Source organism: Lampris incognitus, chromosome 11 (assembly GCF_029633865.1).
Source record: "Lampris incognitus isolate fLamInc1 chromosome 11, fLamInc1.hap2, whole genome shotgun sequence".
NCBI lineage: Eukaryota > Metazoa > Chordata > Actinopteri > Lampriformes > Lampridae > Lampris > Lampris incognitus.
This window is the reverse complement of record NC_079221.1, coordinates 17,161,082-17,184,668: the sequence shown is the minus strand read 5'-3', so window position 1 is coordinate 17,184,668 and position 23,587 is coordinate 17,161,082. Positions and strand designations below refer to the sequence as shown.

Genomic DNA, 23,587 nt, shown 5'->3' with positions numbered 1-23,587 from the left:
CCTCTGAGATGTCTCCGTTGTCCGTGCATTAAAGAGACACAGACGTATTCTCAAATCAAAGACATTTTGCTGCTTAACATTCAAACACGGGTATTCACATCCCATTCACGGACCCTTGGATGCTCGCAGCGCATTAGTGACACACGCTCCTGTTATGTTACCTCCGGCTTGGTCGGGCTTACCTACAGACACAAATGGCCGTGTCTGTGGGTGGGAAGCCGGATGTGGGTGTGTGTCCTGGTCGCTGCACTAGCACTTCCTCTGGTCGGTCGGGACGCCTGTTCAGGGGGGAGGGGGAACTGGGGAGAATAGTGTGATCCCCCACGCGCTACGTCCCCCTGGTGAAACTCCTCACTGTCAGGTGAAAAGAAGCAGCTGGCGACTCCACGTGTATCGGAGGAGCCATGTGGTAGGCTGCAGCCCTCCCTGGATCGGCAGAGGGGGTGGAGCAGCGGCTTGGAAGAGTGGGGTAATTGGCTGGATACAATTGGGGAGAAAAAGTGTGTGTGTGTGTGTGTGGTGGGGGGGAAATATAGAACTTTAAACAGAATTTACGACTTGGGTCGTAACAATAGGAAGGGGAATTCTTTCAAATTTGACATTCCAAACACTGGAAAACTGTTCTGTTCTACCTGTCAACACCGAATAACTGCTACTCGGCATCTGTGGCAAACAGACTTCAGTGTCTTGCCTTCATTTCAAATGACTGAGTCCATGTCTCTCACTCATACCCCTCTAATGACCTCACCTCTCCTGTCCTCAACTCAGAGTGCCTACCGCATGTTTACGAGCAACACCTGCCTGAAGCACATGATCAGTAAGGTGCGTCGGGATGCACATCACTTTGAGCGCTACCAGCACAACCGTGACCTGGTCACGTTCCTCAACATGTTCTCCAACAAGCAGCTGGAGCTACCGCGGGGCTGGGAGATGAAACATGACCATACTGGCAAGGTGTGGTTTGTGTGTGTGTGTGTGTGTGTGTGTGTGTGTGTGTGTGTGTGTGTGTGTGTGTGTGTCTCTCACGGGAAACCGGGAACCATATGGTTGTGTGGCTGACATCTAGGATTTTTTTTAAAAGTCTTTTAGGTTTTTGTTAATTGTGTTATTCTCCCCATTGGTTTCGACCTTGTTTGAGGCCCTCAGGAAAACTGTCTCTCAAAGCCATGTCAGATGTCAGCATGCGGACATTGTTGTACAGACGTGCTCAAATTTGTTGGTACCCTTACAAGCTCATTGAGATAATGCTTCATTCCTCCTGAAAAGTGGTGCGATGAAAAGCTATTCAGTGAGGTATACATCATAGAATAAAGCAAAGAAGCTGAGAAAAGAGATGAATTATTGCCTGTTCTGCAAAGATATTCTGAAATGGCCTGGACACACTTGTTGGTACCCCTCGGAAAGGTTCATGAGTAATTGGATTATAGTGATATTTCAGACTAATTAGTTTGTTTAATTAGTATCACACATGTCTCCGATCTTGTAATCAGTCATTCGGGCTATTTAGATGGAGAAAAGTAGTTGCTTTGCTGTTTGGTGTCATTGTGTGCACCACACTGAACATGGACCTGAGAAAGCAAAGGAGGGAGTTATCAGAGGAGATCAGAAAGAAAAGAATAGACAAGCATGGTAAAGGTAAAGGCTGCCAGACCATCTCCAAGCAGCTCGATGTTCCTGTGACAACAGTTGCAAATATCATTAAGACATTTTAAGGTCCATGGGACTGTAGCCAACCTTGCTGGGCACGGCCGCAAGAGGAAAATCGACCCCAGATTGAACAGAAGGATAGTGGGAATGGTGGAAAAAGAACCAAGGATAACTGCCAAATGGATACAAGCTGAACTCCAAGGAGAAGGCACATCACTTTCTGATCACACCATCTGTCTGTCGCTTTTTGAGCGAAAGTGGGCTCCTTGGACGAAGACCCAGAAGGACTCCGCTTTTGAAAGAAAAGCAGAAAAAAGCCATACTGGAATTTGCTAAAATGCATATTGACAAGCCACAGTCCTTCTAGGAGGGTGTCCTTTGGACAGATGAGTCAGAACTGGAGCTTAATGGCAAGTCAAATCAGTTCTATGTTCACAGATGAAAAAAAATGAAGCTTTCAAAGAAAAGAGCACCATACTACACTGAAACATGGAGGAGGCTTGGTTATGTTTTGGGTTTGCTTTACTGCACCTTGCACAGAGTGCCTTGAATCTGTGTAGGGCACAATGAAATCTCAAGACTGTCAAGGCATTCAGGAGTAAAACGTACTGCCCAGTGTCGGAAAGCTCTGTTTCAGTCACAGGTCGTGGGTCCTCCCAACAGGATAATGACCCAAAACACACAGCTAAAAGCACCTGAGTGGATAAGAACAAAACACTGGACTATTCTGAAGTGGCTTTCTATGAGTCTGAATCCTATCAAACGTCTATAGAAAGAGCTGAAACTTGCAGTCTGGAGAAGCCACCCATCAAACTGGAGACAGCTGGGGCAGTTTGCTCAGGAAGAGTGGGCCAAAAGACCTGTTAACAGGTGCAGAAGTCTCATTGAGAGCTTCAGAAAACGTTTGATTGCAGTGATTGCCTCTAAAAGGTATCCAAGCTGCTTATCCCAATCGGGGTCACGGGGATGCAAGAGCCTATCCCACCAGTCATTGAGCAGCAGGCGGGGAGACACCCTGGACAGGCCGCGAGTCCATCACAGGGCCGACACACACACACACACACATACACAAGGACAATTTAGTATGGCCGATTCACCTGACTTACATTTCTTTGGACTGTGGGAGGAAACCGGAGCCCCCGGAGGAAACCCACGCAGACACGGGGGGAACATGCAAACTCCACACAGAGGACGACCCGGGACAACCCCCCAAGGTTGGACTACCCTGGGGCTCGAACCCAGGACCTTCCTGCAGTGAGGCGACCATGCTAACCACTGCAACACCATGCCGCGCCTCTAAAGGTTGTGCAACAAAATATTAGATTAAGGGTGCCATCTTTTTTGACCATGCCGTTTTCATTTGTTTTATGATTTACAATATTATGTTGAATAAAAAATCAGCAGCAAAGTCTGGTTTCTATGAACTGTGGAATAAACAATAGTAGGGGCCAATTACTTTTGTCATTTTCAAGTTATTTCAGAGAAAATTGTGCATTCATAATTGTTTTGTGACGGAGTACCAACAAATGTGTCCAGGCCATTTTAGAATATCTGTGTAGAATAAGCAATAATTAATCTCTTTTCACAGCTTCTTTGCTTTATTTTATGACATACCAAGGGCATGCGAGTATGCATGACTAAATAGCTTTTAATTTCATCACTTTTCAGGAGGAATGGAGCATTATTTCAATGAGCTGTAAGGGTGCCAACAAATTCGAGCAAGTCTGTATTTGTGCCGGTCTGTGCCAATGCAAATTTACAATGATGATACAGGGCACAAAAGTTTCATTTAACCGCCAGTGATGGAGTTTATGGTGTGTGACTGTAAGTAATTGTACCTCACTCCTCAGCCCTTCTTCGTGGATCACAACTGCCGCTCCACGACCTTCATCGACCCCCGGCTGCCCCTCCAGAGCTCTCGCTCCACTGGCTTGCTGGCCCACCGCCAGCACCTGAGTCGCCAACGCAGCCACAGCGCTGGGGAGGTGAGAGACTACCACCCACACACACACACACACACACTGCACCTCTCACTCCCTCGAACCAACTCTTCGGTTATGTAGACACTTCACTCTTGATAGAGGCCATCGCTAGCTTGCTGTGTGGATACAGGGGTCGAAATCTCATGCAAAATTGTGCAACACAGCCAAAAGACATGGCAACGGTCCTAGCTGACGTGCACTGGAAAGGGAACTGAAATTAAAAAAATGATCTAATTACACCTAGTCTAGATATTTCAGATCGGTAGACAGTATTTTTCAGAAACCCCACTTGAAGAACTTTAATGAGTCTGCAATATCACTTCTGCATGATTTTCTTTTTTCAAAAATTAACAAATATGTCATGTACTCAAGTATTGCTCTGAGGCATGAAAAGTGATCGCCTTTTTTTATTACAGTAAATCACTTGAGCTTAGCTTAGCATTGCATAGCTTAGCATTGCATCCTTTGCTGATATGATCAAAAAGAGACAAATGTGACAAACTTCAGATGTGGGTTTGATCCAGCCATCAGTGTGTTAATTTAAATCCAAGTATCTTTCTATGATACAGGCAGTTTCATTGACAGTGTAGGCAACATGATGGTCACCACTGGTTGCGTGATTTTAATTGAAGCTGGTTCTATCTGAAATCGGCTGCCCGTTTGTCTCAAGGAAGTTTGGTCATCCAATACACATGCTGAAAGAAATTCTCTTCCTTGTTACGGTTCCTTGTTTTTGGCACAGTGCATTCATGTCTGTTTACATACAATAGTTTTACCAACAGAAGCACATTTGGCTGGTTATTATTGATGTAATACCACTTTTAGCACGATGTGAGCAGCTGTCCTGAGTCAGAAGAAAGAGTTGTATGATTTGCTCATTCCCTGAGATGGTGTCACACCTCAGTGAAATGTGCCTTTACCACAGTCTGAATTATTTTTTTTTCCCCAAAAACTTCAGTGATTAAAGCTAATTGGGATACTCTGAAATAAGTAGAGAAATTTAGGTAGCACATTGATCTTTATGGATTTAGTACGATCTGTAAGTGAAAGCAGTAGGGCAGACCATCTGGTAAAGTCCTGTTTGGTTTGATCTAGGAAAGACGAGAAATTTTGCTTGAACAGTTCAGGCATTTGCTTAGAAATTTGAGCTCCTAAGTCACAGAAAGTTGAATCAGTTCATCTGGACTCAACGTTTAGTGGGAGAAACATTTCCTCACTAATCTAAGGGACTTCTTCAGTCTCAACAGACTGCAGGTATCTCCCAACCTGATAAACAGCACAGTTGCGTAACGACTGAAACCATTAATTGTTTTCATATGCAAATTGGCATGACCATTAACTAGAGTTACAATGGCCATGTGTACTATTCACAGAGGACTGGGGAATAGTTGCAATCACAGCAGATTGGTGACAGATTTTTCTTAGCCCCATCCGGTTCAGAGATGATTGTTCCCTCTTCACACAGATGGCCTCTTTGACTCCCTGTTCAAACTACTCTTCCTCCCTACCAAGGATGTGCATATCCTCATCCTTGAAAGCCTTCCCCAAAATAATTGTGAAGAAAGAAGAAATTAATTCTGAGGGGCGCTCCTCCTCCGTTCCCTCCGGGATACCTATGATTCTCAAATTCTTCCTCCTTGCATGGTTTTTAAGATTGTCCAGTTTGAGTCTTACTGAGGAGTTTGTTGTCTCCAGCAGGGAGCATTTCTGCCCGAGCACTTGAAGCCTCTTGTCAGCGTAGGTAAGTGAAGTTTCAATATCAACAATCTGGGTGGTGTGAGTCACAACCGCAGATTTCAACTCAGCAACCGATGACTAAGCTCAGTAACAAGTTTATTTTTCAGAAATGAGATCTCACCACGAATGGTGATAATGAGCATCTTCCCTAATACCATCTGTATGAGCTTGGAAGACAGGATGGTAGCCATGCTATCCTCGCCATCATTGGTAGTCATGTCAGACTTTTCTACCATCTTGTCATTCATAACAACTTGTTTTCGTGCGGTGTGAAGGCATTCCTGGTTTCATAACCACAGTATGTCGGTCGATAGAACAATGCAAGTGTTGGTGAGCTACTTCTTGAAAGTTTTCACAAGGGAAAATAGCACAGAGTCTCTAGCAACCATCTTCACCACATCAGGGTCATACCAGAAGTCTCTCCAACGACTTTGTCTTTGTCAATGTTTATGTCCTGCTCAACACATAGCAAAGAGAGGATAGTCTGGCCTCATCCAAGCCCAACACAAATTTAACTAACTATCTAACTAAAATGGAAGGAGTCTTTGTCTGTATGTCTGTATGTGTGCCTGTCCTATGATTTTCTCGACAACCGTTCATCTGACTGACTTCACACTTGGAGGATGTATTGCTGAGGACCCAAGGAAGTGCAGTGTCGAATGTGAAGTTGTTTGGATGAGCAGTTGTCGTGAAAATCAAAGGACCGACATAAATACCACATCCATACATACATACATCCATACATCCATACATGTCAGTATACATACTGACAAAGATGTTCTTCCCGTGGCATCCAGATGAACAGCGCCACTCTGCCATTACAACACACATTGTGGTCAGCAGGGGGATTACACCCAAACGGGCACTGCACTTGTAGCTCTTAACAGCTGAAACGTCGTTCAGCACTGGTGTTGCTGATAGGAATGGTTTGTAAAAACCAGCGGGGCCACTACTGAGCCTGGCCCGTGGGCAGTCGCCCCCTCTGCCCCCGTGGTTGCTCTGCTTATGACTCCAAGACATTCTTTTAACTTGCCTTTGCTGTTGTGTCAATACTTTCTCCACCGCCAAGCAAAAATTCATGCTCGGACCTGACTTTTAGCTATTGATGTCATAATATAATTTTCCCAGGGAATGTCCTACTTGACAGTAACCATTAAAATATGCAAGTGCAACAGTGTGAATGATTTGAAAGTTTGGGGATTAGCTGTTGTCATAAAAATGCTAGCAATATAAAGTATCAAAAAGGACCTTTCTGTAAATGTAAATCTTCAGGACTGTAGCTTCAGTCACAGTAGCTAATTGGCAGCTTTGATAAAGTCAAGTCAGTTTTGTTTGTATAGCCCAATATCACAAATTACAAATTTGCCTCAAGGGGCTTTGCAGCAACACCACATCCTGTCCTTAGACCCTCATATTGGATAAGGAACAACTCCCTAAAAAAACCCTTTAACAGGTCCTGTCCTCAATGGGCTTGGACAGTGTTGTGAATTGGTTTCAGAGCAAGGATTCAATCTGAACTTTAGCACCGCTTGGTTTCACAGGTGGTGGATGACTCTCGCCAAACCAACCCACCCATCCTGCCCCGCCCCTCCAGCACCTTCAGTGGCTCCAGTCGAAATCAGTATCAGGACCTGGTGCCTGTGGGTAAGTAACACACACAGACACTCTCGCACACACCATAGGCACATACACGTGCATACATTCACAGATGGACATAGACATAAATATAACCACACAAATGCACACAAAAACACTTCGGCTAACATACAAACACTAATATAGCATTGATGCAGCTTTCACAAGCCTTAAACGGGTATATCTATATTTGGTTTATATAATTAGAATTTTTTTTTTGCCAAATTTGCAGATATATGGACAGCAATGAAAGATTACGATCTATACATCAACACACTCACATGCAAAGGTTTGTTGGCACAGTTTGTCCAGCAGAGGTTCTGAGTATCTTGTGGTTAGGCAAAGCAGCCATAGATCGATATCGTTAGATATCGAAGATAGATCATTACTGTTGATTTTATCTCTTGTATCTTAGTTTCTCTGTTAATGTTACAGTCCTAAAGATTGACTCATACCCACAAAATAAGGTAGTCCTCTGAACAATGTTGGTACTGAACAGTGGCGGACTCAGGCTCTTTGAGGGGCTGGGGCGAAAAAAATAAAAAGGGCACCAGCTGTATGTGGTGGGGCACCAGTGCGCAGGAAGTCATGATGCATTTATGGTGAAACAGTTACAAACCCTGGTTAAGATTAGAATTGTTTGTTATGCGAGTAGGGTTAGGTGTTAGGTTTAGAGTTAGGGTTGAATCATGCTGCCACAAAGCTGTTTTGAAAAGGGTATATTAAAAAAACAAAACAACGGTGGTATTTTGAACTATGGAGGCATCCCATGAGGGCACGTTGTCTCACACATAGGAGCATGTGGAGGCCAACTAATTTTCCAGCATGTAGGGCAGCCTGTATGGCACTGTATTGTGTTTTCTCCACTGGAAGGGCACCCATTAATGCACTGGATCAGGTGTTCTCCACTGGAAGGACACCTTAGAGGACACTTTATCACATTTTGTCCACTGGAAGGACACCCTAGAGGGCACTATATCACATTGTCTTGCACATCGGCCACCCCAGAGGGCACTTTATCATGTTTTATCTACTATAGGGGCATCCAAGAGGATGCTATTGCGCCGTTTTTTCGAACATGGGGGCATAGGGGGTAGTCCACCAGTGGTACTGAGATAAGAGCATCTGTGTAAAACTGCCTTCCCTGTACTCTGCTGTTTTCTATGGTGTGCCAAACAGCTTCTTCCTCCACTTCAAAAAAAAAGAAGAAAAAAAAAGGAGATAATAGCGCAACGTCACAATTTTTTATCATAGCAGGCATAGCCTGCCTAGTAGAGGCACATTTTCTTTAAAAATATTAAACCCTGCTTGAGGAAGGCAGTGATTTTCTGCAGTTAGCAGGATAGTGCAGTCAGATCTCAACTTTGACAACAGGGATGAAAATTAATGCCACATTACATACTCTGTCTAAATCACGTCCAGACACAGCCAGGTAAAAGAAATATGCTAATACCAGGTGTAAAGGGGGCCAGAGACACACGACATCCAGGTGTATACATACAAGAGTTGAAGCACTGATTTTTGTTAATCCTTTCATCTTCCTCCCTCAGCCTACAATGACAAGATTGTGGCGTTTCTACGGCAACCCAACATCTTAGAGATACTGCAGGAGAGGCAACCCGAGCTCGCCAGGAATCATTCACTCAAGTGTGTCTCTCTTGCTATCTGTCTGTCTGTCTCTCCCCGTCTCTCGCTCTGTCTCTCTATCTGGGTTTCTGTGTCTCTTTCTCTCTTTTTCTCTCACTCTGTCTTTCTCTGTCTGTCTCTATTTGTCTCTCTATCTGTCTCCCTGTGCTTATGGGTGCGGCTTGCTCCCTTTATCACTTTCTCCTCATCTCTCTTTCTGTTGTCTTTTTCTTTGTTTCTCCTTGTCTTTCTTTCTCTCTCCCTCTCTATTTTTTCTGTCCATCTCTCGCTCTCTTTCGCTCTCTCTCTCTGTTTTCTTCGTTCTCTGCCCTTGAAAACCACTTGCACCGCCATTGCCATCGTCATCAGTCATCCTAAACACACAGTTAATGTTTTAATCCTAATGAATTGCCTTACTTAAAACCCTGACCTGTGTGTGTGTGTGTGTGTGTGTGTGTGTGTGTGTGTGTGTGTGTGTGTGTGTGTGTGTGTGTGTGTGTGTGTGTGTTTATATGTATTTTTTCAGGGAGAAAGTTCAGTTCATTCGCAGCGAGGGTGTGTCCGGACTGGCTCGTCTCTCTAGTGATGCGGATTTGGTCATTTTGCTGAGGTTAGCTCCCTGTGTATGTTTCTGTGTGTGTGTGTGTGTGTGTGTGTGTGTGTGTGTGTGTGTGTGTGTGTGTGTTGTGTTTGCCTGTTTTCATGTCTCATCTACTATCATTAGTATTTCAGTAATTAATAATTGGTCAAATGTAAAAATTGTTAATAATAATTTTCAGCCTTTACGATGTCGTGATCTGTATCATTTAATTCCAAAGTTCTCCATGTCAAACGTCCATGAAATACTTTTCTGTTTCTCAAATAGCATCTGGTCATTGCAATAGTAATGTGATTACGGCTACCAATCTCATGGTCCAGTTTTATTTAATCTCATATTCCTCAACCCCGTACTTATGTGTGTCTGCTATGATGTCACTTCTTACCTGCTGTAAAACATGCACACACATTTGCACATTTGGAGAAGTGGTCTGTACCGTTGACGTCTTCGCTGTAGTTCATTGCTGCATAGTGTGGTGACGTTAAATATATGCAGTCATGTGCACTGACTGCATCTTGCTAACTGTGTCAACTGAAGACATATGTTGTGTACATACAGTACTGTACAGTATGTCAGTTAGGCTGATTTGTGTGCATAATATAGATAGTGAAAAAAGGAGTGGCACCGTCTGTGTACCTACTGTAACCCCTCAAATCAAATTTGTGTTGTTTTACCTTTAGCATCAGAGAACCAGAACCAGACTTATGACTTACTGGCATGCACTTGGAATTTGAGTTGCTGTTAATGTTACACAAAAACAGACTTCAAACAACAGACAAAGCAAATGACATTCAGGGATTATGGCCAGTATTTTACAAAGCGGAGATGTTTTAGACTGAAGAGGGAAAACATATTTTGAGTGTACTTCAGTAATTCAGGAGCCATTTTATAAGGACTTTGTTTTTCTTTTTTTTCCCCCAGCTTGTTCGAAGAAGAGGTGATGTCATATGTGCCACCTCATGCCTTACTCCACCCAGGCTACTGTCTCGCCTCTCCTCAGAGCTCTCCTGGTAAGTCCTCTCTCTCTCTCTCTCTCTCTCTCTCTCTCTCTCTCTCTCTCTCTCTCTCTCTCTCTCTCTCTCTCTCTCTCTCTCTCTCTCTCTCTCTCTCTCTCTCTCTCTCTCTCTCTCTTCTCTCTCTTCTCTCTCTCTCTCTCTCTCTCTCTCTCTCTCTCTCTCTCTGCTCCTGCTAGCACACTCACCATCCACTTCACTGCCACACAGCATTTGCTTGGGTGTGGAAGTATAGGGGTGAATCCTTAAAAGATGGGAGTTGGTGCCGTCTGTCCAGTTAGCCTTAAAGGGTGGAGGATACGTAAAACATTGACACCCAGTGTACAAAAGTCAATTGCAAATGAAAATAAAATGTTTGTGCTGTATATGCATATATATATTACTCACGCAAACTTACATACACAAGCATGCATGTACATACACACACACACTTCACAAAGATAATAAGATAAAATATGTTGGACAAACTACTTAGCGCTCTCATTCATAAAACACATATTTGCTCAGTAAACTAGTAAACAAAGGAGTAAAGGAATGTTGTAACAGATGCGACTGGATTGCTCTGTAATTTTAATTTTCTGATTCAGTTTTGCTGTTTAATCGTTTCTTGCTTTTTTCTTCCCATCTGCTGTTATCTCTTATACTCTTTCCCTGTCTTCTCCCATCTTTCTGTCTGTGTCGATCCCGTGTCTTTCTCTCTCTCTCCCACCGTCTGCATCTGACCTGCTTTCTGTCTCGCTGTCTTATCCTTCTCTATCTTTCTGTTTGTGTTTTTTCTATCTCTATCTCTTTCTCTCACCCTGTCTTTCACACTGTGTTTTCTGTTTTGCTTTTATCCATCTCTCTGATCTCGTTCACTTGCTCCTTCATCCCAGGCACCCAGCGAGCTAACGCCCGCGCTCCGGCGCCGTACAAGCGAGACTTTGAAGCTAAATTGAGGAACTTCTATCGAAAGCTGGAGACCAAGGGCTACGGGCAGGGACCAGGGAAAGTCAAGTAGGTGTCTGGCTTAAAAGTTGGACACACTTTTCAGCAGTGCAGCCTGGAGGTTTGCTCAGATGGAGGGGGGAGTGTCAGCAGAGGGCAGAGATCTGTAAATCCCACAGCTAGCATGTCATCCCACACTGAAGCGCAAACTAAGGTCAAGATATAAAATACAGATTTGAACCCTTTGAGGGAGAAAAAGTCACCCTAAACCTCTTCAAGAAAGACAAAATTAGTCAAACATATGATGGTATAACATCAGGATGAGTTTAAACATCACTGATGTTTTTTTCCACTGTTGCATGATCAAACTCATTGATTATTCAGGTTTAAAAAAGGGGGCAGGGCGTCCGGGTAGCGTGGCGGTCTATTCCGTTGCCTACCAACACGGGGATCTCTGGTTCGAATCCCCGTGTTACCTCCAGCTTGGTCGAGCGTCTCTACAGACACGATTGACTGTTTCTGCGGGTGAGAAGCCGGATGTGGGTATGTGTCCTGGTCGCTGCACTAGCGCCTCCTCTGGTTGGCCGGGGCGCCTGTTCGGGGGGGAAAGAGAACTGGGGGGAATAGCGTGATCCTCCTGTGCGCTACGTCCCCCTGGTGAAACTCCTCACTGTCAGGTGAAAAGAAGCAGCTGTTGACTCCACATGTATCAGAGGAGGCATGTGGTGGTCTGCAGCCCTCCCCAGATTGGCGGAGGGGGTGGAGCAGTGACCGGGACAGCTCAGAAGAGTGGGGATAATTGGCCGGATAAAATTGGGGAGAAAAAAAGGGGGGGGGGGAATACAAAAAAGGGGGGGGCTGGAGAATAGGATTCCTCTTAAATGAAGACAAAATTCTTCATAGAGGAGTGTGATAGTATTTATAGTGTGTGTGTGTGTGTGTGTGTGTGTGTGTGTGTGTGTGTGTGTGTGTGTGTGTGTGTGTCTGGGTTTCTGTCAGGCTAATCATACGCAGGGACCACCTTCTAGAAGATGCTTTTAACCAGATCATGTGTTACTCCCGTAAGGACCTGCAGAGGAGTAAGCTGTACGTCAGCTTTGTAGGGGAGGAGGGGTAAGATATAAGATCTGCTTCATTCCAGTGCATTTTGTTATATTACTGTAAAGAAGTGGAAGTGTGTATTTGTTTTTACATTTATCAATCCATTTATGAGCGTATATGCTTTTTTCCCCCCAGGCCATCTGTCACATCAAACTCACACTTTGGTATATGCTCACACATGGTAGCTTTCCAGTCCAGCCAGAATCCCCCCAGCTGATCACTGAACAGTTGAACTCAAGAAATCCCAGGTTTCAGTGCATTGCTATGTAGCTCTTAAAAGGAGAAAATATTCTCCATTAATTTTCCCTATGCAGATATCAAATAAAAATAATTAATGATATGCGCGGGTGGCGTGGTGGTCTATTCCACTGCCTACCAACACGGGGATCGGCAGTTCGAATCCCCATGTTACCTCCGGCGTAGTCGGGCGTCCCTACAGTCACAATCGGCCGTGTCTAAGGGTGGGAAGCCGGATGTGGGTATGTGTCCTGGTCGCTGCACTAACGCCTCCTTTGGTTGGTTGGGGTGCCTGTTCGGGGGGGAGGGGGAACTGGGGGGGGGGGGGGGAGATAGCGTGATCCTCCCATGCGCTATGTCCCCCTGGTGAAACTCCTCACTGTCAGGTGAAAAGAAGTGGCTGGTGACTCCACATGTATCGGAGGAGGCATGTGGTAGTCTGCAGCCTTCCCCGGATTGGCAGAGGGGGTGGAGAAGAGATCAGGACGACTCGGGAAATTGGGTAATTGGCCAAGTACAATTGGGGAGAAAAAGGGGGAAATACCCCCCCCCTCCCAAAAAAAAAATCTTTATTTGTGTAGCACTTCTTCAATGTTACAAGGTTCCTTACAGCAGATTTAAAAAAGCAGGAAGCAAGAGACAGAAACCACAGAACTGGTAAAAAGTGACATTTGCAAGAAAAATGCTTGCTTCTGAAAGTGCTTTTTAACTTACGGATTCAATTAAAAGATAAAACTAACTTTGTTCGTCCGAGTTGTTCAAGTAGGGCGCTCCAAAAGTCAGAGGTCCTTTTGGTGAAAGGCTCAATCTCTTCTTGTTTTTAGTGTGGATTTTATAACATGCAGAAGTGCTCAGATTCATAGGTTGTTTAAAGACCTGAAATATAGCCGGGGACTGGACCATGTAATTCCTTGAAAGTCATTATTAAGACTTAAAATCAAAGTATATCATCCAGGAAATACTATGTGTGTGTTCTCCAGGCTGGACTACAGTGGACCCTCTAGAGAGTTTTTCTTCCTGGTGTCCAGAGAGCTGTTCAACCCGTACTACGGCTTGTTTGAGTATTCAGCCAACGATACGTACACTGTTCAGATTAGCCCCATGTCTGCTTTTGTAGACAATCACCATGAATGGTGAGACCCCTATCAGTCAAATCTATGTGTATGTGTTTATCTATGTATGTCTGTCTGTCTTTCTGTCTGTCTGTCTGTCTGTATATCTATCTGTCTGTCTGTCTGTTTGTCTGTATCTATCTATCTATCTATCTATCTATCTATCTATCTATCTATCTATCTATCTATCTATCTATCTATCTATCTATCTATCTATCTATCTATCTATCTATCTGTCTGTCTGTCTGTCTGTCTGTCTGTCTGTCTGTCTGTCTGTCTGTCTGTCTGTCTGTCTGTCTGTCTGTCTGTCTGTCTGTCTGTCTGTCTGTCTGTCTGTCTGTCTATCTATCTATCTATCTATCTATCTATCTATCTATCTATCTATCTATCTATCTATCTATCTATCTATCTATCTATCTATCTATCTATCTATCTATCTATCTATCTGTCTGTCTGTCTGTCTGTCTGTCTGTCTGTCTGTCTGTCTGTCTGTCTGTCTGTCTGTCTGTCTGTCTGTCTGTCTGTCTGTCTGTCTGTCTGTCTGTCTGTCTGCCTGTCTGTTTGTCTGTCTGTATGTCTATCTATCTATATATCTATTTGTCTGTCTGTCTGTCTGTCTCTGTGTCTATCTGTCTGTCTCTGTATCTATCTATCTATCTATCTATCTATCTATCTATCTATCTATCTATCTATCTATCTATCTATCTATCTATCTATCTATCTATCTATCTATCTATCTATCTATCTATCTATCTATCTATCTATCTATCTATCTATCTATCTATCTATCTCTATCTGTCTGTCTGTCTCTGTGTCTGTCTATCTATCTATCTATCTATCTATCTATCTATCTATCTATCTATCTATCTATCTATCTATCTATCTATCTATCTATCTATCTATCTATCTATCTATCTATCTATCTATCTATCTATCTATCTATCTATCTATCTATCTATCTATCTATCTATCTATCTATCTGTCTGTCTGTCTGTCTGTCTGTCTCTGTGTCTGCCCATCTACCTATAGATATTCATATCTCAGTTTCCTCTCCTGTACTTCCTGTGAGAATATTACCTCACAATTTAGATTTCTTCTGACGTATTGCATGCTGCTCACTTTGACCTTAGTAGATTTGACAGCAACTGAATTGAGAAACAAACAACAAATAGTCAAAAATAACCATATCCGTGGATGAAAAAGGAAAGACAAATTGACTCTGGTCAGTGTGTTATCTCAGGTAGGCCTTCAGAAAGTTAGCGCTATACGTAAAATACTTTTTAAAACACCATCACTATTCTTTTTTAAAGGATTTGAAAGTGGGTTTATTTTACTTTGACATGATGAACAGCTCACCTGACATTATTTTAGTCATCCTGACACAGTAAGCCCCTCTGGGACCCCACACAGATGAACTCATACAGCCTTACTACTTGTCCCAGCTCATCCATCCGTGTGCTTATTTTGACTTGATGTGTCCAGGTTCCGCTTCAGTGGGCGGATCCTTGGGCTGGCTCTTGTCCATCAGTACCTGCTGGATGCCTTCTTCACCCGTCCTTTCTACAAGGGGCTTCTGCGCATGTGAGTCTCCGAGCCTGCTCCTATTGCACACTCTTCAGTATGTCCATTCCAAATATCCTGCTGGGGATGAGTGTTTCCAGTCCCATTTTCTTTGCTCATTCCAAAAAGACCTTGCTGAGAAAATTAGTGTTTCAATCAGGTCCTCTCAGCTGGCAGCTGGCTCAGCTTCGATCAGCAGGGGTACCCTCATATAAATAGCCTTGTCCAAACAACATGCAACCATGCTGTAAAAAGTCTAAATGAATCAAAGCCCAGGTGTTTTGCAATAAATCGAATACTGTTACTTTAGGATGTGTTCACATTATGCGGTATAAAGGTGATATACTGTTGTTGTATCTCGATTCTTTTTTTTATTTTTTATTTTTTGCTCATGAAAAGTGAAGCACAGTGCAAAATCCAATTTTGGTTCTAAATAGATAGATAAAGTTAGATAGACTAGAGGACCTCAAATGGCTGTGTGGGACATGGGTAAACAGTTCTAGGTTTGCTCAGCCTGGCTTTGGCCAAATCAGAATAGAGATACAGAGCAGATGCTGTGTCCTTATTGTTCATATCATAACAGTACAGCTTGTTTGAACACTGGTGGGAATGATGAGAATAGAGGACAACATTAAGTGACCTGTTTCTAACTAAGGCCAATGAGAAACACAAAAAAATACAGCCTTGCTTTTGAGGTCCTTTGCATGCTACAGATCATAAACTGATTCACAAGATGACCTCCTCGAAAGAGCATTGCACACAAGACCCATAGCCCTTCAAATTCACATCTTACCATCAACCATGGTTCATAATGGAGACAATCTTCAAACTCTATGTGGACTTTAATGCACCAATTCTGTAATCTCTTACCCCGTGTAGCCCATGTGACCTGAGTGACCTGGAGTTCCTGGATGAGGAGTTCCACCAGAGCCTGCAGTGGATGAAGGACAATGACATCGAAGACATGCTGGACCTCACCTTCACTGTCAATGAGGAGGTCTTCGGACAGGTATGGACGGATAGTAGCTAACTATCCAATAATAGATATCTGCTAGCTATATATTGCTAGCTAGATAGATAACTGATTTTTTACTTTTTGTAAATGGACAGACACTTTTAGGGGATAGCCTGTTGAAGTTAGATAACTGGTTCAAATTCCATGACATAAGGCTTTGCCTTTGTCGATGTCTGCCTCTGATTGTCTAGATAACAGAGAGAGAACTTAAACCTGGCGGGGCAGGGATCCCTGTGTCCGAGAAAAACAAGAAGGAATACATTGAGCGTATGGTCAAGTGGCGTATTGAGCGAGGAGTAGCCCAGCAGACAGAGAGCCTTGTTCGAGGCTTCTATGAGGTATGACTCACAATGTCAGAGGTTTGTGTGTAAACTCAGCCCAGTCCATCCAGGTAGTTGCAGGACAATGTCAACTTACCAGCAATGCAACCAGTCTCTTGATGCTTGTAAGCTGATAAACTTATAAAACTACTGAGCAAATATTTTTTAATAAGTATAATATGTGAATTTTTGTTATTGATGGGATATTCTACATTTTATTTCCTGTCACCTCTTCACTTCTCTCTGTAAAATACATATTTTTTGCAACAGATGTACACCAATTTATTGATGTCAGTGTGAGATCTTTTGATAATTGGAAGACAAGGTAACATACATATATGCACTCATCGGCTTGTGTGTGTGTGTGGGTGTGTGTGTGTGTGTGTGTGTGTGTGTGTGTGTGTGCACCTGGTAGGTAGTGGATGTACGGCTGGTATCCGTATTTGATGCCAGGGAGCTGGAGTTGGTTATCGCTGGTACTGCAGAGATTGATCTGGCAGACTGGCGGAACAACACAGAGTACAGAGGAGGTATGCAGCGAGGGAATGACCAACAAGGGGCAGGGGGGAGAAGGTTAAGATCAAACCTGGGTCAAATACAATTTTGTAGCAAACTTATCAGCAGACGATACAGCTGTTTATTTCCCTTCTATTGTTAGCTGAAAACATATTATATCTCAGCGCTACCCTGTCCACACATACCTACGCTGCATCTCACATACCACATGATCACATCAGACCGAACAAAAAAGTCTTTTAACACGTTCCCTGTGACTAGCTGATAAATAGTAACTGTAATTTTCAGTGAAAGGAAGAGTGTTTCTCATTTCCACCCATCCCCTTGATTTTTCAGTGCAGGAGATTTATGTATTTAGATTTATGTATTTATGTAATCATGTATTTAGACATTCCATTTACATATTTAAATGTTCTCGCATGGTAAGATTATTTTGAATTTTCTCATAGCTTTATTCAGATACAGTTTTTCTACTTTAGAATGATATGTTATGCCATTTGTGTTTTTTTTTATGTTTTGCATGCTTTCGAGTACAGTTCATTGTATCTGCAACCTGGCTAACAACATGAACCAGAGATTTTGTCAGGCTGTCTAGGGATTTGACCCTTGATTACATGCTGCCACTTAAATCTACTGTTGAGGAGGTTTAGAGGTTGATATGAGAACAAGAGCATCATTTAGAATTGATAAACCACAAGCCCACAAACTGCAGATTACAGATGATGGTTTGTAATCAAATAGCCATTGTGTGCCTTGACAAAAAGTGACCAAGGAGAGCAAAACATTACCTTTTGCTAATTATTATGGTCGTTATTAGTACTACTATAGGCTATAGCGTTAATTGTGTGTGATGAATTTAATTTCATCATGTTGTTTACATTTTCATTTAACAATCTTGTTAGCTAGAACTGTTGCCAACAGCAATGACTCGAAATTTTGGTGAATAACAAAGACTTTACACTTGTTTTTTCATGCAAAAAGCAGTGTACAGCACAAGGATGAGCATCATCATCCAGGGCCTTTTTAAGACATCAAGTTAAAAGCCTTTTTAAGGGGCAGGCCAATAACGGTGAAATGCTGCCAGCTGTGGGCAGACAACTGGGCAGAACAACAGAAACTGACAGTCAGGCTGGAATCACTACAAGGCTCTTTTAATCAAGGAATTGACTAGGACATAAAGACTTGGACCATTAAATATTAAACAGTAGGGATCCTGCAAAAAAGAGAAGGAAAATGTCAAATGCAATAAAAAAAATTGAGCAGGACAAGAGGGTGTAGGGGAACCAATGGAGGAGAGGGATAGAGACCCAGGATGTTATTCGTCTGACTCATGCATCGTCATCGCTCTCTCTCCAGGTTACCATGACAACCACATAGTGATTCGCTGGTTCTGGGCAGCAGTGGAGCGGTTTAACAATGAGCAGAGGCTGAGGCTGCTGCAGGTAGGGCACGTGGACAACCACATGCACACAGTGAGCCACCCTGTGGTAGATGGCTGCACTGCACCCTGCAGCCACTATTTTTGCAGTGGAGCGTCGGTATTGCTTAAGGTTAAAGCCTTCAGATGACAAGGATTTGGTCTGTTTACTTTCTTGATTACCAATAGACCACAAAGCATCTGTTATTCTGTAATATTCATCTTCAGGCTGCACTTTTGCCTGCATGTTCCTTGAAAAGAGATTTCCGATCTTTAAGTGAAATAAATGAATAAAACAAAACAAAAATGACACATTTAAGCCCATCTTAAGTGAGAGTGAGTTATATGTTTTCAAAGCTCTCCATAGTCAGACAGTGTTTATGAATGCTGTGTACATGCATGCATTTAAGACCATAGAAGTTGGGTATGGTCCTACACATGGGATGTGCCTAAGTTTTCAATATACCATTGTCTCTTCTTCTCTAGTTTGTGACAGGCACCTCCAGTATTCCCTATGAGGGCTTTGCCTCTCTAAGGGGGAGTAATGGACCCCGAAGATTTTGTGTGGAGAAGTGGGGCAAAATCACATCTTTACCCAGGTAGGTTTGCTGGACCATACAAGTGAATATCATGGTGTCATGGCGGGGCCCTGATGTGGATACATGAGCTTCTGACCAGTTGGCAGTGTACGCCCGAGACTTTAGATTGATTGGGCTCATATCATCAGTATCCCTAGACAGTCAAACGCTGTCACTGAGGAGATTAATGAACTGATAGATAATTAAGTATTAACTTTTAAATCCCACAACCCATGTCACACTTTTGTAGACATTTATGATGCCCACTGTTTAAAAATGTCTTTTTTTCCTATGTTTTCGGTTTTAGTTTGTTTTTTACGTCTTCTTTTGAATGAAGTTCTTCTTCTTCTTCTTATTATTATTATTATTAATAGTAGTGTTACTAGTAGTAGAGCAAATACTGTCAAATGTTGCCCTCTTACAGACATGTCATATTGATATATTTCTCCAGAAATGTTTTTCACCTGTTTGTGCATGTGTCTGTATCTGTGTGTGTATCCACAGGGCTCACACTTGCTTTAATCGTCTGGACCTCCCACCATACCCCTCCTTCTCTATGCTGTACGAGAAGATGGTCACCGCTGTAGAGGAAACTAGCACTTTTGGTTTGGAGTAACCTCAAAATGACATTACACCGAAGGTGTACCACTGGAGAGAAAGCGAATGGAAATCAACAATTTTTACTGCGGAGAGACTTAGAAAAACAAAACAAACAAAAAAAACAAAAAACAATCACACTGAAAAGGCAACTATCTTCGTGGATAAGTCCACCGTTTTTAACCCTGGTCTCCAATGGCGTTCCTTCACATAACACGCAGGCCTCTCTCCAATTCCCTAACCTTCTCTCGCATTTCTGATGGGATTCAACAAAGTAGATGACCTCAGAAGAAGGTTATGGAATTGTAAAGTGGTTTTAAAAACTGTACCCTTACACTTTTGTTTTTAAGACACATTTTGCTCACAGGGCCACACGAGTGCTTTATCTCCTCAGTTAATGATGGCCTTGGTTACTGGATTTCCAGCCCTTTCCTCCCCAAGGGACCCAACCTGCACCTTGCACCCAGAGACAGCTGCTTAAGAAGCCCCGAACTTCCTCCCAAAGGTTCCCCGTCCCTTTCCCTCTCTGGACCTCTAAACTGTGTTATTTCTAATGTGGCGCTGAAGTCTTATCACTATCATACTTCAGGACGTAGACTATATCTTGAGGTAAAACAAAACGCATTCATTCATGCTTACATGCACGCAACAGTTTGTTTTTCGGGGTACCGCACACCGGTGTGTACTGCGGGTTTTATTGGAAGGGGTGCAAAGGCCTCTGAAACAGAATTTAGCATTTAAATAGGTGTTAAGATGCGGTAATGCAAAGACAAACAAAAAAAACCCTAGGGGAAACACACACATACATGTAACCAAACATGACCACAACAGAAAGTGCGTATTGTATATTCACAGATAGCATAAAGATAATTATTTTTGAAACACCACCATACAGGACACACTTGTTTTTCAGTACTCGACTCTCAGAAGAAAAATGGTCATCAGTGACACATCTATGGACAAAGCTTTTCACCGTGTGGTTATGGTGACAGCAGGGACTGGTCAGGACTGTTAGCGTAATATTATAATATCAGAACTCTTTCGTGGGCTTCAAAAGCCCAAACGTACCCTTAAAGACAAAACAATATTCGAACCCCCAAACACACGCCTATATCTTCTGTGAGCTGCACAACAGGTGACAGCATTCTCACATCACACTTACCCCAGATGTTACTGATACGTATACCTCCAACTGGAATTGCAAACATACAGTTACACAACTTCAAATTCTGACAAAAGTCTCACAGATTCAAATGCAGGGTTCCTGTCCCTTGGAGTTTTCCACGGAGTCATCTTTCCAAACCGATGCATTTTCTCACAAACACAAATAATGTATGCACACAAGTGTGACACACAAGGTCCCTCCCATTGATGTTTATTGCCTCTCATCTGGTGAAAGTGATGAATGTATCGAATTATTGACTGAATGTATGAACCTTAAGCACCTCTATTTGGCCCGGGTGGGGATATTAGAAGTTTCAGTTCTGGGCCGCAGAGGAAACAGCACCTCACCAGGAAATCTATGAGAAGGCTAAAAAAAACCAAACACACAGTTAACGGCTGCTCAAAGAACATGGAGGCACTGGTCTCAAAGAGGCAACAGATGGACAAGACTCGACCCTGGTGTTTCCCATATGCTTGGTGTGGACACACCGGTGGGATCCAATTAGTGCCTCTTGGGTCTCCCTAGTATTTGTCTGGCTGTGTCACCGATCAAAAAAGAACAAAAGGTGGCCAGATTCTTTGAAGCGTCTGTTGAAATTCCTAAAACAGATCCTAGACATCAACACAAGGGGGCAGCATGACATTGTTACTATACGTATTGTATTTATAGCAAGAGGTCCTGGCTTTCACCCGCATTAACAGACATTAACTTTTTCCAGGTCTGATAATGTGCCAGGGGCAAAGGCTGCTCCATAGTTATGTGTGAATATTGTACAATTACAGCAGGAGTACTTCAGGACGTACGTGTCGACTCCCGACAATTGTCTTGTCTCGAAAGCATGTAGTGAAACCCTTTTCAGACTTTTTAATGCATAACCCTAACCACAAAGACCCTCTTACTCTCACATAGTGTCCTACACACATTGACAAACCAACACAAATGAACAGTTACTCGTTTTCTATGGGGTGCATGCAAGATTACAACTAATGTACAGAGTCACATTGGAGCTAGACCACAGGGGCTGGAATAGTGCTAGAGAGCCCCACAAGTGATGCAATGTGGAGGCAGCCTTTGTATCCCAGCCCCAGCCCAATACTGCATGGAGGATCTACTCGGGCAACTCTGTGAGTTACATTGAGCCAGAAACTCATAGATGGCGTTGTGTTATAGCTCGATATTGCATGCTGAAATAGTGCAACACACTGTCCTTACTAGCTTTTTTGCATGAGGATATTGCTATACATTTGGAGATGGGGGGGGGGGGGCTGAATAATTTTTGTCACATTGGTTGTGGCGCTCACTTGAGGCATGCAGCCTTATACTTACCTGACTCTGTCATATCTGATTGCTAAAGTTAGTGGGAACAAAGTGTAGGACATTGAGATATGGCTCCTGGAGAGGAAAATGTATTTGATGGTAACGGCATGTTACCCTTACGACAGTGTGATGTAAATTGGCTTAGCAGCAGGCACAGAAAAAAAAGTGTTATTTTCACATGGGTGTCCACCCTATCTTACAAATAGGCTGGGGGTAATGGCTCACTGTTCATGGAGACAGAGAATCAATAGGGCTGTTTTGATTTAATGAAAGTGAGAGCACCTGTATGTGTACCATGTGTGAGGTCCTGTTTGTCTCTATCTTTGTATATAACTGTACATGTATGTCTTGTTGTGTGTATAAATATATATATTTTGCACTGAATGTACCAAAGGTTTGGGGCTTGCATAGACAACCATTAAACCAACAATTAATTTCAATCTAACAAACATGTGCCCTGGCTTCTGTCACATCCTCACATCACTTCATGACTGCTTGAGAGGTAACTTTGTGGCATGGGCAAAAGTAACACTTATCACTACACATTAGGGTTAAAACCATTTGGCTGATAAGAGCATTCCCATACCGAGGCTTTTTCTGCTGCAACACATTTGTCCTTTATGATTGTTTGCTTGCTCCTACTCCCAAATGAGGACAAAGCGCACCATTCCCCTTGCCCAATTCATTTGTGACAGAACTGGGTTCCTGTTTTCAGAACTCCACTCTATGCAAAGCTCCTGTATGTATGTCTCCATTTCACCCCAATGATTGTAATAAAAGAGAAAAGAAAAAAAACCCTGCAAGTTTTGATTATTGGTACTGAAATTGATATTGCTTTCTACATGTTTTAAAAGGCCTAGACGTCTTTGGGGTGATAATATTTCAAATGATTGTCTTTACAAACCAGTTTTTGCAATCAGAATCCGTTTTATTTTCCTGGTAAGTATGTACATACAGGGAGTTATGGTGTTTTGTTTACATGAACATACATAGGATGTAACATAACCCTATAATGCAGAATATTGTATATAAATTGAAAAATGTAGGGATATAGGTCTGTTTTGTTCTGAGTGCAAACGGAAAATCTAATACTGTTAAGTTCACAAGTGAGTAGAATTGTCAAAATCTGGATCTTTACAGTACAGTATTCCCTCATGGGTTCGTTGCAACTGTAACAAACATTAACAAGAACATAAAAATCTAAATAATATCAGAATAATAAACTACTAACTAGCCATTTTATGAACACACTGACTATGGAGAGTTGATAATAAATAGTCCACGAAGTAGAAGCAGGAGCAGGAGCAGGAGCAGGAGCAGGAGCAGGAGCTGGGTAGCAGCAGCAGAGTATTGATGTCCAGTAATAGGCTGTTAATTATAATGCATAGCAAGGTCTTCTGGGTCTGTCTGAGGGAAAGTGTACAGCTCAGGTACTGATAAGAGCCACTGCTTAGGGAAAGAAACTCGTGCCTGGTTGTTTTTGTATT

At 42.8% G+C, this 23,587-nt stretch overlaps 1 protein-coding gene across 1 annotated transcript in view; it reads left to right on the top strand.

Annotated features, from left to right (window-relative positions):
- Window positions 1-20,310, top strand: part of hecw2a (HECT, C2 and WW domain containing E3 ubiquitin protein ligase 2a) — a 44,315-nt gene extending 24,005 nt beyond the window's left edge. The window contains 16 exon segments of the mRNA XM_056289320.1: window positions 769-954; window positions 3,498-3,632; window positions 6,908-7,010; window positions 8,552-8,648; window positions 9,154-9,237; window positions 10,147-10,235; window positions 11,114-11,234; window positions 12,165-12,278; window positions 13,484-13,636; window positions 15,098-15,196; window positions 16,055-16,184; window positions 16,382-16,528; window positions 16,926-17,040; window positions 18,383-18,468; window positions 18,930-19,042; window positions 19,526-20,310. Coding sequence (XP_056145295.1) covers window positions 769-954; window positions 3,498-3,632; window positions 6,908-7,010; window positions 8,552-8,648; window positions 9,154-9,237; window positions 10,147-10,235; window positions 11,114-11,234; window positions 12,165-12,278; window positions 13,484-13,636; window positions 15,098-15,196; window positions 16,055-16,184; window positions 16,382-16,528; window positions 16,926-17,040; window positions 18,383-18,468; window positions 18,930-19,042; window positions 19,526-19,637 — 1,884 coding nt within the window. The 3' untranslated portion in view covers window positions 19,638-20,310.
- Window positions 20,311-23,587: the final 3,277 nt, after the last annotated feature.